Source organism: Xiphophorus couchianus, chromosome 13, assembly GCF_001444195.1.
Source record: "Xiphophorus couchianus chromosome 13, X_couchianus-1.0, whole genome shotgun sequence".
NCBI classification, from domain to species: Eukaryota; Metazoa; Chordata; class Actinopteri; order Cyprinodontiformes; family Poeciliidae; genus Xiphophorus; species Xiphophorus couchianus.
Window position 1 is genome coordinate 19034193 of NC_040240.1, and position 14695 is coordinate 19048887.

A 14695-nucleotide genomic window follows, 5' to 3' on the forward strand; every position below is an offset into this window, starting at 1 on the left:
GTGCTTATTTAAATTCCGTTTTTGATAAAAACGTTTTTCACATTTCCCACATGAAAAAAACTTTTCATCTGTATGAGTTCTCATGTGAGCATTGAGAGAAGATTCACCAGTGAAACTCTGATCACAGTTCCCACATGAAAAAGGCTTTTCAACTGTATGAGTTCTCATGTGAAAATCGAGTAAGAATTTGACAGTGAAACACTTTCCACATTGTACACATGAAAAAGGCTTTTCACCAGTGTGAATCCTCATGTGCTTAGTTAAATTCTGTTTTTGACTGAAACATTTTCCACAGTTCCCACATGAAAACGGCTTTTCACCAGTATGAGTTCTCGTGTGAATACTGAGAGCAGATTTAGCAGTAAAACTCTTACCACAGGTTACACAAGAAAAAGGCTTTTCACCTGTATGAATTCTAATGTGCTGAGTTAAATTCTGTTTTTCACTAAAACATTTTCCACAGGTCACACATGAAAATGGCTTTACACCTTTATGAATCTTCATGTGCTTAGTTAATTGCGTTTTTTGACTAAAACTTTTTCCACAGCTCTGACATGAAAAAGTCTTTTCATCTTTATGAGTCCTCATGTGAACATTGAGAGCAGATCTGACAAAGAAACGCTTTTCACACGTCACACATGAATAAGGCCTTTCACCAGCGTGACTCATCATGTGCTGATTTAAATTATGTTTTCGACTAAAACTTTTTCCACAGGTTACACATGAAAAAGTCTTTTTACTGGTGTGAATCCTCATGTGCATAATAAAAATCCGTTTTAGACTAAAACTTTTTCCACAGTTCACACATGAAAAAAGCTTTTCACCTGAATTAGTTTTCTTGTGAGCATCAAAGGCAGATTTGAAAGAAAAACGCTTTTTACAGATGACAGATGAGAAAGGCTTTTCACGAGTGTGAATCTTCATGTGCTTTGTTAAATTCTGTTTTTGACTAAAACATTTTCCACAGTTCACACATGGAAAAGGTTTTTCACCTGTATGAGTTCTCATGTGAACATCGAGATAATATTTGACAGTGAAACTTTTTCCACAGTTAACACATGAAAAAGGCTTTTCACCTGTGTGAATCATCATGTGCAGAGTTAATTGCTCTTTTAGCCGAAAACGTTTTCCGCAGTTAGCACATAAAAATGGCTTTTCACCAGTGTGAATCATGTGCTTAGTTAAAGTCTGTTTTTGACTAAAATATTTTCCACAGGTCACACATGGAAATGGCTTTTCACCTGAATTAGTTTTCTTGTGAGCATCAAAGGCAGATTTGGAAGCAAAACGCTTTTTACAGATGACAGATGAGAAAGGCTTTTCACCTGTATGAATCCTCATGTGCTGAGTTAAATTCTGTTTTTGACAAAAACCTTTTCCACAGTTCAAACATGAAAACGGCTTTTCACCTGTATGAGTTCTCATGTGAATACTGAGAGAAGATTTAGCAGTAAAACTCTTACCACAGGTCACACATGTAAACGGCTTTACACCCATATGAGTTCTCATGTGAGCATTAAAAGCAGATTTGAAAGCAAAACGCTTTTTACAGATGTCACATGAGAAAGGTTTTCTTCTTTCCTGATTTTGGTTCTCAGCTTCAGCAGCTTCCTGGAAGATGACTTGGTTCCTGTTTGGTTCTGATTCAGTGTGGTCTGTTTGCTCATCAACAGGAACCAACATGCAGGTATCAGTCTCCTGTTTTAATTCAATCTGTTCTTCAGCCTGACTGCAGTAAACTTCTTTCTCTTCCACTTTTATCTGCTCATGTTTTAGATCCTCCTGCTCTTCTTTTATCTGTTGATCTTCTGGCTCTTCCTCTTTTACCTGCAGAGGTTCTAACTCCTCCTGGTCCAGAGTGGAGCTCTTCTCTTGGTCACATAGCTTCTCCTTATAAACATCACTTAGCAGGTAATCTGGATAAGAAAACAGATAAAAAGAGGAATTGTTAACTTTACTGAAGAACACGAGGAATGACTTTCACCATTTAAGACAGAAATCACAAAAAAAAGGCCACTGAAAATTCAAGAGCTTTGACAGATCAGTTGACAAATTCTGCTCGTATTAAAAAAATATTTATTTATTATGAAATCATTTATTGTAGGCATTATAGTTTGAGTACAGTTTAACATTTTTATTCATTTTGGAGCCATTTATTCTTTATTGTTCTTACTCTGAATTTTGTTAAAATGTATTCTTAGTTGACTTTATATTTTGGGGGTTTATTTACTGTGTTTATTTCTATGTTAATTGTTTATTTTTTGTTCTTGATATCTACTTTTCTAAGTTAGACAGGAAGAATTGCCGGTGCATTTTGTGTAAGTATAGAAACTGGTATAGGACCATCATGCACTGGGTTGGGCCTGTGGGGGTTTTTCAGCAGGGCCAAGTTCAAATCATGGCAGTGGCAGCAATAGCAGCATTTCTGGTAACACCTGCCACAACTTGCCATGACCTGCCACAGCTTAATAATGGCTTCTAGCTTTGGTGACACATCCCACTGCTGCTATGTCAGGTATGTGAACTGTGACCACTGAGAGAATGAGCTGGGGTGGTGTTTTGTGGTCCAGCTCTCTGTCTCGCATTTAGTCAAATATGTTTAATGTTGCATGTGAAAATTATGTTTCAAAACAAGTTTCAACAGAGCAGCGTTCAGTGCGCTACGTAAACACCGCATTGCAGCATAACCAGATCAACGAGTAACATGACATTCCCATTCACATTCAGGTTCACCAGAATAAATTCATTTCATCTCATGAATGTAAACCTACAATGTAACAATGTAAAACCTAAGTGGAAGATTTCTGCTTTTTGTAACCAGCACTGATCAGAAAAACATTGGAATTGACTCTCAAGTCCCTGTAATGTGATTTGCTTAACACTTCTAGCTTAATGTGTGTTTCTGGCTCAGATCCTGCAATGCAAACCGCACTGTTTCTGAACTTTCTGGGGTTTTTTTTTTTAGTGACACTACCTACAGAAAGTGTCGCTAAACAATGAGGTTGGTGTTATCATATTTATTAAAATTTAAATCACATACCTGATGGTGTTGCTTGTGGTGTTTATGTGTCCAAATAGAGAGGAATATCAAGTAATGTCGATGAGTTATACTGCAATAAAATCTCATCTAAATGATATAAAGTTAACAGCCAGTGTTGTAGTTGGTGGTGATATCCAAATTGACAAGCCAAAATTATAATAATAAACGTTCCTACATTAAGGTCAGATACCAGCACCAGTTTATGAGCCATATCTACGGTATTTGTCTGTGTTCTCTACTGGGAAACAGTTTGCAGGCTGGTGATGAGGGGAAATAAACTTAAAAACAAAACGAGCCGCATTAAGACCTGAATTAACTAGTGACAGTCAAACGGGGTCCTCAACGCAGATGTTTGTAAACAATTAGGTGGCTGTGTCGTTTCCTGATCAAAACAAGACAAACGTAAATAAACTGATTAGAAAATGTCTATGAACTCGTCAAAACAATAATAATTATTTGTATGTGAAGGAATATTCAAGAATATATTGAAATATCACCAAAATATACCACACTTCAAGAGGAGACTGTGCTGAACTGTAAGAATTTCACCCAGCATTGTTAGAGTACTGACGATTATTTTACATCTTCTCGGTCTTAAATTGACTGACATCTTCTGCAAACATGTCAATAAATGTAAACAGTTCTGATATAACGCAAACTAATTCCTTGCTCATTTAATGGAAGCCACATTATTTCATTTGCACCTTAACTGGGCTGCAGACGCAAAGCTGTGCAATTTAGTAATTTCACAATATCCTTACAGTTAAAAGTTTGCCCGGCAAACCTGTTAAACGATATTACCTCCAAAACGTTGGCGGCAAGTGGATATTATTTTTATAAACTGGTCCAAAAAGTGAATCAGACGACGTCTCTAACTGAACTCGGACCAGCGGTCGCTGAGTTCGGAGAGCAGCTTTATCCACTAAACTATATCGGCCAACGGAAGTCCATTAATCCAACCTGTCATTGATTCTGATCTAACAGACACCTCGCGCTTTAAGAAGCAAACCTGGATTAACTGGTGACACTTTCAGAATCTCAGTTTGACTGAAGATTTTAACCCGTTTCTGATGTAAAAGTATATAAAACAATTGTTTTTTCAGCGTTCTCTCTTATGGTTGAGTAATAGGGTCACTTGATGAAAAGAATAAAGATGTTTAGTTAAATTACGAGAGAAAATATCAATAAAAAAAATGACACTGCCACATACGTAGATCTGCCATGTCTTCTGTAAATGAACTAGGAAATAAACTATAACATGTTACAAAAACAGTGTTAAAAGAGATTTCGCTATTGTTTCTGTGGATATCTAATTGAAATATCATACAATATGAAGGAGATGTGAAAAATAACATAGTCAGTCGATCGTTTTAAATGTTTAATTTTTAATCCCATGGCTCTTCAAACACTTATTTCGGCTTTCAGGGGATAATCTTTGCTTTGAGATCCGTTTATGGCATCTTGAGATTTACTTCGATCTTCCTTTGACGAGTTTCAACCTCTGAAGCAACACAGAAATCAGGACAAGTTCTGCGTAATTTACATATTTTGGTAGTTTTGCAAATTAATATTTAAAAAGGCAACATACCAGATAAAACCAATTAAAGTGTTTCTAATTAGTTATTTCCGGGATCTTAATGGGTGTCTTACGGAATCGGATGGTATTTTTTCAAAGATTTGTAGTTGTTTAAGCTTATCGCATTGTTTATTTCCTGGTGCTGGTGTTTCCTGGTGTTTATTTCCTGGTCCGGTAAAGGGGTCCTAAAAAGCCACGCCTACAGAAACATCTGTCTCTCCCAGATGCCGCCTCCAGTAAATCTATAACACCGGTAGCCGTTGAAGGTTGTGGCAGGAGTCACCGGAAGTGCTGCTATCGCTGCCATGATTTGAACTTGATGAATCTTTTTTTAACCAGAGCAGGAGAGGAAGCAGGAAACAATGAAAAGTTTGATCTCCGTTAATTGAGATTTCTTCGTTCATGTGCAGGTTAACAAAACATTTATACGGGAAAAGAACATTTACTAAAATGATCCTCATACAGAAAGGTGCAGACATTTAGACCTTAACCTGCATCCAAACGCTGGTGGTTCCTACCTATTCGGTGTAAGATTATCTGGGGCCTCCGGGAGAAATCCAGCAGTCTGCGATGATCATCCATCTCTTCCTCCGACTTGACGATGATTTCTTTAAACTCTGTGAATGTTTCTTCAGCAGCAGTTAACGGCTCGTTGATAAACTTTTTTAGAAAACTCTCGAACATTCAACGACAAAGACCATACGCCATCTTTTTTTTCTCCACTTCCTCATACTCTTCTTCTTCTTCTTCTATTGATTTTATCGGCAGCTTGTGTCCATTATTGGTGCACTACTGCCATCTCTTGGATCTCAATACTTATTCCTCAAATTCTAATAATAAGCCCAGTATTTCTTAAAGAACAAAATATCTTTCCTTTTCCTTCATTACTATTTAACTGAGCAACCACATTCTCAGATTTCAATTTTCTATTAAAACCTGTTTCCATATTCAGTAATCTTCTTTGATTCACATATTTTTACTACTAATAAAAACATGTTCAATCGTTTATCCAGTATTACACCAATTACATAAACCAGTAAGATGTTTCCCCATCTTAGTGCCAATCAAAAAACTATGACCAGTTCTTATTCTATTTGTAATTATCTTCTCTTTCCTGCTTATTCATCTAAGTCTCATAATTTAAACTGTATTTTGTATCCAAATGTCTTCCTTTTTTTAAATTTTCCCACCTCATTTTCTATAACTTCTTACTTTTGCCTTCAGATTTAGATCATTTTATTGTCATATCAAAATCTTCTTTTTTAACAGCCTTCTTAGCCAACCTGTCTGATCTTTCATTACCCAAAATACCTACATGAGCAGGACTCTAAAATAATATTACATTTTTGTTTTGTTAGTCTATGATGAACAACCATAACCTAAAATAATATATTTTGGGGATTATTTGTACTTCCGTTTTCAATATACAGTCAACATTGCATCACTACAAACTATTATTTTATTAAATTAGTATCCTCCACCCTTTCTAAAGCTACTAATGTAGCACATAAATCTACTACATATATACTCAAATAATCAGATGTTCTTTATGAAATGTTAATCTTTAATCCAGTAATCACTACTGTAACACTAGAAACTTCAGGTTTTTTGGATCTAGCATACCATCAGTATACATTTGCAAATAATCATATTTATTCTGTATTCGATTATAACATTCTTGGCAAATATCTGATATTTATTTTCTTAATATTTGGTAATCATCTATCTACATTAAAGTAACTACACGAGTGGTGTAGATGTCACTTGTGTGATAAAATTTAAAGGTAACTTTATTTATTGTTATTGTTAAACTAAAATCTCCAGCATGGGGAAGTGGGATGATCTCGGTTTTTCTTGACAATGTGTCTTTATGTAGAAAATTTGATACAAACCATCACCATCTAATCTTTTTACATTACAGGGCATTTTCTCCCATCTGATCTTACTTGCTTTTTAAATTTAAGATTACACCCTCTAACCACTCAGTCTATTTGCTGAATTTTTCACATGGGTGGGGTGTCAACTTCCCTCAGCTCCCCATCAAGAGTGTTTCTTTTCTTACAGGCTGCAGCTACAGTGTAAGCGATAGCACCGAGAGCATTGAGACTGCAAGTTGACCTTTTCACTGGTCCAACCTGTGCTTTTGCAGAAGTAACGATGTTCAAATAAATCCCAAGAAGCATGAAAAGCACAATAATATAATGTTAATATGAGTGCTACAATAAGATTCTGGAACATTAAAACTTTGTGTGATGATTACTTGTCATAATGCATATATGAATAACACTGAATAAGAATGATTAAATGTTTTTAATCCAAACATAATAATTACTTATTTTAAGGCATGAATAAGTAATAAAAAAACAGAATGAGTAGAATCAATAAAATCAATGGTTTTGTAAGCAAAACAATTACAAAACAGCAAAAAAAAATGTCTCTCAAGGAAGACGTTTCAGAGATGCACATTTCTAAGAATCCAAATTTCAAGATACAAATGATCACATTTAACAACTTAATTAAAAAATGTCACCAATTTATAAATATTAAGCCCTCTAGTAAATAACACGTTTTTATCCAAATGCCATTCATAGTGAACTTCTAAGGCTTTTCACTGGAGTGAATCATTACATGCCGAGTTAAATGATATTTTTGACTAAAACATTTTCCACATTTCAGGCATAAAAATGGTTTTTCACCAGTATGAATCCTCATGTGCTTATTTAAATTATGTTTTTTATGAAACCTTTTTTCACATGTCCCACATGAAAAAGGTTTTTCATCTGTATGAGTTCTCATGTGAGCATTTAGAGCAGATCTGACAAAGAAACGCTTTTCACACGTTACACATGAATAAGGCCTTTCACCAGTGTGACTCATCATGTGATGAGTTAAATTATGTTTGTGACTAAAACTTTTTTCACACGTCGCACATGAAAAAGGCTTTTCACCAGTGTGACTCATCATGTGCTGAGTTAAATGCTGTTTTTGACCAAAACTTTTTCCACAGTTCCCACATGAAAAAGGTTTTTCACCTGTATGAGTTCTCATGTGAGCATTGAGAGAAGATTTACCAGTGAATCTCTTACCACAGTTCCCACATGAAAAAGGTTTTTCACCTGTATGAGTTCTCACATGAGCATTGAGTACATTTTTGATAGAGAAACACTTTCCACATTGGACACATGAAAAAGGCTTTTCACCGGTGTGAATCCTCATGTGCATAATTAAAGTCCGTTTTAGACTAAAACTTTTTCCACAGTTCACACATGAAAAAGGTTTTTCCCCTGTATGAGTTCTCACGTGAGCATTGAGTAAATTTTTGATAGAGAAACACTTTCCACATTGTACACATGAAAAAGGCTTTTCACCGGTGTGAATCCTCATGTGCATAATTAAAGTCCGTTTTAGACTAAAACTTTTTCCACAGTTCACACATGAAAAAGGCTTTTCACCAGTATGTTTCCTCATGTGAACATCAAGATCATATTTGACAGTGAAACCTTTTCCACAGTAAACGCATAAAAAAGGCTTTTCACCTGTATGTTTCCTCATGTGCCGAGTTAATTGATCCTTTAGTCGAAAACATTTTCCACAGTTCACACATGAAAAAGGCTTTTCACCTGTGTGAATGTTCATGTGCTTAGTTAAAGTCGATTTTAGACGAAAACTTTTTCCACAGGTCATACATGAAAACGGCGTTTCACCTGTGTGAATCATCATGTGCAGAGTTAAATCCTGTTTTTGACAGAAACATTTTCCACAGTTCACACATGAAAACGGCTTTTCACCAGTGTGAATCATCACATGACGAGATAAATCACGTTTTTGACGAAAACTTTTTCCACAGTTCACACATGTAAACGGCTTTTCACCAGTATGAGTTCTCATGTGAGCATCAAAAACAGATTTGAAAGCCAAACGCTTTTTACAGATGTCACATGAGAAAGGTTTTCTTCTTTCCTGATTTTGGTTCTCAGCTTCAGCAGCTTCCTGGAAGATGTCTTGGTTCCTGTTTGGTTCTGATTCAGTGTGGTCTGTTTGGTCACCAACAGGAACCACCATGCAGGTATCAGTCTCCTGTTTCAATTCAATCTGTTCTTCAGCCTGACTGCAGTAAACTTCTTTCTCTTCCACTTTTATCTGCTCATGTTTTAGATCCTCCTGCTCTTCTTTTATCTGTTGATCTTCTGGCTCTTCCTCTTTTACCTGCAGAGGTTCTAACTCCTCCTGGTCCAGAGTGGAGCTCTTCTCTTGGTCACATAGCTTCTCCTTATAAACATCACGTAGCAGGTAATCTGGATAAGAAAACAGATAAAAAGAGGAATTGTTAACTTTACTGAAGAACACGAGGAATGACTTTCACCATTCAAGACAGAAATCACAAAAAAAAGGCCACCAAAAATTCAAGAGCGTAGACAGATCAGTTGACAAATTCAGCTGGTACTAAAAAATATTTATTTATTATGAAATCAGTTATTGTAGGAATTATAGTTTGAGTACATTTTAACATTTTTAGATATTCATTTCATAGGACCAGCATGCACCTGATTGGGCCTGTGGGTTTTTTCAGCAGGGCCAAGTTCAAATCATGGCAGTGGCAGCAATAGCAGCATTTCTGGTAACACCTGCCACAACTTGCCATGACCTGCCACAGCTTAATAATGGCTTCTAGTTTTGGTGACACAACCCACTGCTGCTATGTCAGGTGGAATATGAATTATTTTATTTTGAACAAAAACACACAAAAAAAGGAATACATACATCCGCCACTGATTCAGCGACATATACCACAGTTTCTGTGTCAGATTGAATATGAAAATTAATGTATTTTTTTAAACTAAACAAAACAAACAAACAAAAAAAAAAATCTGCTGTTTAAAAGTCCACTTGTCAAGACAAAGGTAGGTAGAAAAAGGTGACGAGAAGCAGGGTCTGAAATAATTAAACAATAGCATAAATAAAGATTTGTAAATTATCTTTATTAAAATGTAAGGTAAATATTTGTATTTTTAGGAAAGACTTTTTAACATTATATTTTTGAATGTAACGCAGTCATTTATAAATGCCCTGGAAGAAACAAAAGCACTAACTAGGGCTCAGGCAATGGAACAAACTGAAAATGGCCAAATGGATGAGAGGTAAAAAAATGACAGTGACTGAAGCAATATGAGCATCCAAAAATAATCATATATAAAAATCAGAAAAATAATTAATGTTATTCATAACTGAATGTCTTTTTTGCCATGAGAGAAGAGCTTCTCATGCAACTACAAGCAGAATTAGAGAAATATTCAAATCTCTGAAATTAAATATGTTTACAAGTTTGAAGTTATTCATTTTTAATGGTTTTAACTATGATTTGTCATACTAACACTTGGATATTTTCACTTTTCTTTTCATTCTGCTCAAATTATTTAGCCACGAAGAAAGAATAAGTGTGAAACTGAAAGTGGTGGCATGCAAGAAAAGGGAACAGAACCCCAAATTGCTGCATCAATCACTGTTCTCTTCTAATATGGCGTCATGATGAGGTGGTTTAAAATATTCTGCTGTTAGAGCAGAATAATCTAGTCCAGGTTTGATGTGTCTCTGTGTTGTGGTTTTGTAATCAGAGCAGTTCTAGAGCGGTCCAGCTGCTGTTGAATGAACTGGAGTCAGAGTCGGCCTCATTCCCAGGGGGTCTTTGAAAGTCATGTGATCTGTTGAGCCCTGAGAAGTTAAAGTTTGTAACTGAATTGGCTTAACGTGTAAAAGTAAGAGTACACTGATGATTTTAACCACAATAAGAAGTGTAATGTATTTAATCAGTAATCAGAAATGATAATTGTGTGTGTGACCTCTAATCTCAGTTAAAGTGCCGACTTCAACCGTAGACCTATAATTGCGGCTAACGGTTCAGCAGGGTAAGGAAGTGATAGCTGAGCATTCGGGGAAAAGGAAAAGTGAGACTGGAGGGTGCTGAGCACAAAAGCACACTGAATAGATGAACTGTGACCACTGAGAGAATGAGCTGGGCTGGTGTTTGTGGTCCAGTTCTCTGTCTCGCAAAATATACCTCCAGCGAGCTCAGCAACAGAGGTTAGGGAGAGATGTGATAGATTGAAATTGATTTCATCGTATACATCTTTGATTAAATTTTTGCAGTTGATTGCTGCTGATGAATGCTGTTTAACTACCCTTATCCAAACATACAATTAAATGAGCATGCCAAGACAGTCAAAAGTGGTGGACAATCCTTCTGTGTGTCACTATAAAGTTCTCCGATTGGTCTAATTAATCATGATGCTTGACTTTGAAGACAGAAACAGGTTTTGACCGGGTGGCCTTAGCCAAAATAATTGGAAGAGGAAAATATCACCTCTGTGACTTGTAAACTAAGCCACAAAATTTTCACCTGTGCAAATTCCAAGAGCACCTTAACGAGTGTGGTCTGACTTCAGCCGCTAGTAAATTAACTCGCAGAAAGACGCCAGGTCGTTAATCCCAGGTGGATCTCCTCATGTGAATCCAACTAAAAAGTTCTTCATGAACTCTGATATGAACTGCAGCTGGATGAAGCACCGACTCTCCTTCTGAGAGAAGTACCGACAACGAGGGGCTCTGCCAGGAATCTTTTCTCTCTCTATTTTTTGAAAACCTAACTTTATTATTTTTCTTAGCAGCATAGTAACAGCCACAGTCGTTCTTGCCTTGTACTGACTGCTGCTGAACACCAGGAACAAACTATTTCATGCAGATCCAGTGGGGTTCAGGGCAAATATGTGCTTTTTGGTGTGGAAGGATAATATTTAATTTTTACTGCTAAAAACTATTTTAGAAAACACAATATAATTAATTTTGTAATTGACAGGGCCCATTTTTTTTAATTCTATGAAAAAAGAAAAATAAAAAACTGTGGAGCGCCCCCTATTGGTCAGAGGCCCTTAGAGTTGTCATAACTTCCCCCCTATATTTCGCAACTGCCGATGACAACAATGCATAGAAAGTGGTGAAATCAACCTTTACTAACGTCTCACAAATCAAATAAAGGAATGACAAATCCCAAACTTGGTTTTACATAATCTCCTATCAGTTGAGAAAAATCCGGTTTGACGAGTCTAGGTGTTGTAGCCTTCAAGATGCTGAAGATGGTGGGAAAATTAGTTGTAATAGTCCTTTAGGAATTTCTCGAATCGGAACCTACAACTGGAAACTAACTTCAGCTTCGTGCAGCCCGTGGTGTCACCGAAGCTGGAAGCTGCAGCTACTAAGCTGTGGCAGGTCCACCGGAAACCGTGGAAGGTTGTGGCAGGAGTCACCGGAAGTGCTGCTACCGCTGCCATGATTTGAACTTTATGAATCTTTTTTTAACCAGAGCAGGAGAGGAAGTAGGAAAAAATGAAAAGTTTGATTCCATTTTCTCTATTCATAAATAAGAAAATTTCACAGCATAATTGAGATTTCTGCGTTCATGTGCAGGTTAACAAAACATTTATAAGGGAAGGAAACCGTTAGTAAAATGACCCCCATATAGAAACTTCAGACATTTAGACCTTAACGCTGGTGGTTCCTACCTATTCGGTGTAAGATTATCTGGGGCCTCCGGGAGAAATCCAGCAGTCTGCGATGATCATCCATCTCTTCCTCCGACTTGACGATGATTTCTTTAAACTCTGAATGTTTCTTCAGCAGCAGTTAACGGCTCGTTGATAAACATTTTAGAAAACTCTCGAACATTCAACAACACCGACATCAGACGCCATCTTCTTTTTTCTCCGCTTCCTCATCGCCCCTCTTCTTCTTCTTCTTCTTCTACTTTTGATTTTATCGGCAGCTTGTTTCCATTATTGGTGCACTACTGCCACCTCTTGGATCTCAATACTTATTCCTCAAATTATATTAATAAGCCGAGTATTTTTTTTAAAAGTATTTAAAAAAACAAAACTAAATATCTTTCCTTTTCCTTCATTACTATTTAACTGAGCAACCACATTCTCAGATTTCAATTTTCTATTAAAACCTGTTTCCATATTCAGTAATCTTCTTTGATTCACATATTTTTACTACTAATAAAAACATGTTCAATCGTTTATCCAGTATTACACCAATTACATAAACCAGTAAGATGTTTCCCCATCTTAGTGCCAATCAAAAAACTATGACCAGTTCTTATTCTATTTATAATTATCTTCTCTTTCCTGTTTATTCATCTAATTATAACATAAACTGTATTTTGTATCCAAATGTCTTCCTTTTTTTTAATTTTCCCACCTCATTTTCTATAACTTCTTACTTTTGCCTTCATATTTAGATCATTTTATTGTCATATCAAAATCTTCTTTTTTAACAGCCTTCTTAGCCAACCTGTCTGCTCTTTCATTACCCAAAATACCTACATGAGCAGGACTCCAAAATAATATGACATTTTTGTTTTGTTAGTCTATGATGAACAACCATAACCTAAAATAATATATTTTGGGGATTATTTGTACTTCCGTTTTCAATATACAGTCAACATTGCAGATAATGAATCACTACAAACTATTATTTTATTAAATTAGTATCCTCCACCTTTTCTAAAGCTACTAATGTAGCACATAAATCTACTACATATATACTCACATAATCAGATGTTCTTTATTAAATGTTCATCTTTAATCCAGGAATCACTACTGTAACACTAGAAACTTCATTTTTGGAGCTTGTGAACCATCAGTATACAATTAAAAAATAATCATTATATTTATTCTGTATTCTATTGTAAAATTCTTGGCAAATATCTCTTAATATTAAAATATCTGGTAATATTTCTTTTCTTAATATCTGATATGATCTATCTACATTAATGTATTTCCATATACATGTAGATCTCAAAGGCCACAATACTGTTGGACTAAGTTTTTTGTTATATGTGTTAAATGTTTTTGCTCTATCATCCCCAACCCACCTAAAACTATTAATTTGTTCCTTTCCTCTTTCCAAACAATTTTCTAATACTTTCTTAACTGGTTGATCTTCATTATATAATTTTAAATTTATCCAATAATTAACCATTATCTGTTGTCTTATGACATCATTTTCTATATTATGTTCTATGTGATTTTTCCAAGTCAATTTTCTATCAAAAACTACTCCCGAAAAATTAAAGTAGTCAACCCTCTCTGGCTCTTTCACATATAAGCACAACTGTTTATCAACCCCAATTTTTTATTTGTAAAAAAACATAACTTTTGTTTTCTCAATTGAAAATCAAAACCCCACTCCACTCCCCACTTTATCTGTCCCTTCCTGAAGATATTCTACATTTCTGCCCCCTTTCCATTACACTTTATCATCAGCAAAAGGTGATTTGCTAAAACTTAAAGATAAATCTTTATAAATATCATTAATCATAACTGAAAATAATGTTGGGCTTACCACACTTCCTATATGATTTCAATTTTCTATTTTACTGTATTGTAATAGTTCTAGCACATTAAAACAATCCCATAATTAAACATATTTCCTTCTATACCTATCTGATGTAATTTAATCATTAATCCATCTCTCCATAACATATCATATGCTTTTTCTACGTAAAACCCCCAGCAGCAACAGTTTCCTTATTAATTTATAATGTTGCATTAGCGCCACCTTCTGGATAATTTCATCATCACATCTAAAGATTTCTCATACAGTGCCAGTTCTCTTTGAAAAACGTAAAATCTTTTCCTCCACTTTATTTAAATAAAACAAATACAATATTAGTATTCCAGTTCTCCACAAATCTATGGGTAATATTATTGTGAAAACTGGTATAGAGTGGTGAGATCTTTCCAGGTAAACGCAGAAAACAGATCATAAAAGCCTGAGAGACATTTTGATTTACTGATGATTATAAAATAAGTATTCTTGTATTTTGATTTATTGATGATTATACAAAGAGTTAATGTAATAAAAAGCAAATTGAGAAATTAATAACATGATGAATAAATGTTGAATAGAATTAAAACTCAGATGATTATTAAAAGAAGTTTTGTTGAAGAATTCAATCAGAAAGATGATTATGTTTAATGATTTATGATGATCATACAGCTTACATGGGCTGTAACTGAAGTAAT

General features: G+C 35.3%; 2 protein-coding genes across 2 annotated transcripts in view; both read right to left on the reverse strand.

Annotated features, from left to right (window-relative positions):
* LOC114155762 (gastrula zinc finger protein XlCGF8.2DB-like) overlaps positions 1-14695 on the reverse strand; it is a 723567-nt gene that overhangs the window by 239297 nt on the left and 469575 nt on the right. The window lies entirely within an intron of this gene.
* LOC114156167 (gastrula zinc finger protein XlCGF26.1-like) lies at positions 585-12407 on the reverse strand. The gene is made up of 5 exons (XM_028036439.1): positions 12170-12407; positions 8321-8911; positions 1326-1409; positions 993-1076; positions 585-607 (listed from the first exon to the last, which is right to left on the reverse strand). The coding sequence occupies exons 1-5, from the start codon at positions 12231-12233 to the stop codon at positions 585-587; spliced, it is 846 nt and encodes a 281-aa protein (XP_027892240.1). The 5' UTR covers positions 12234-12407.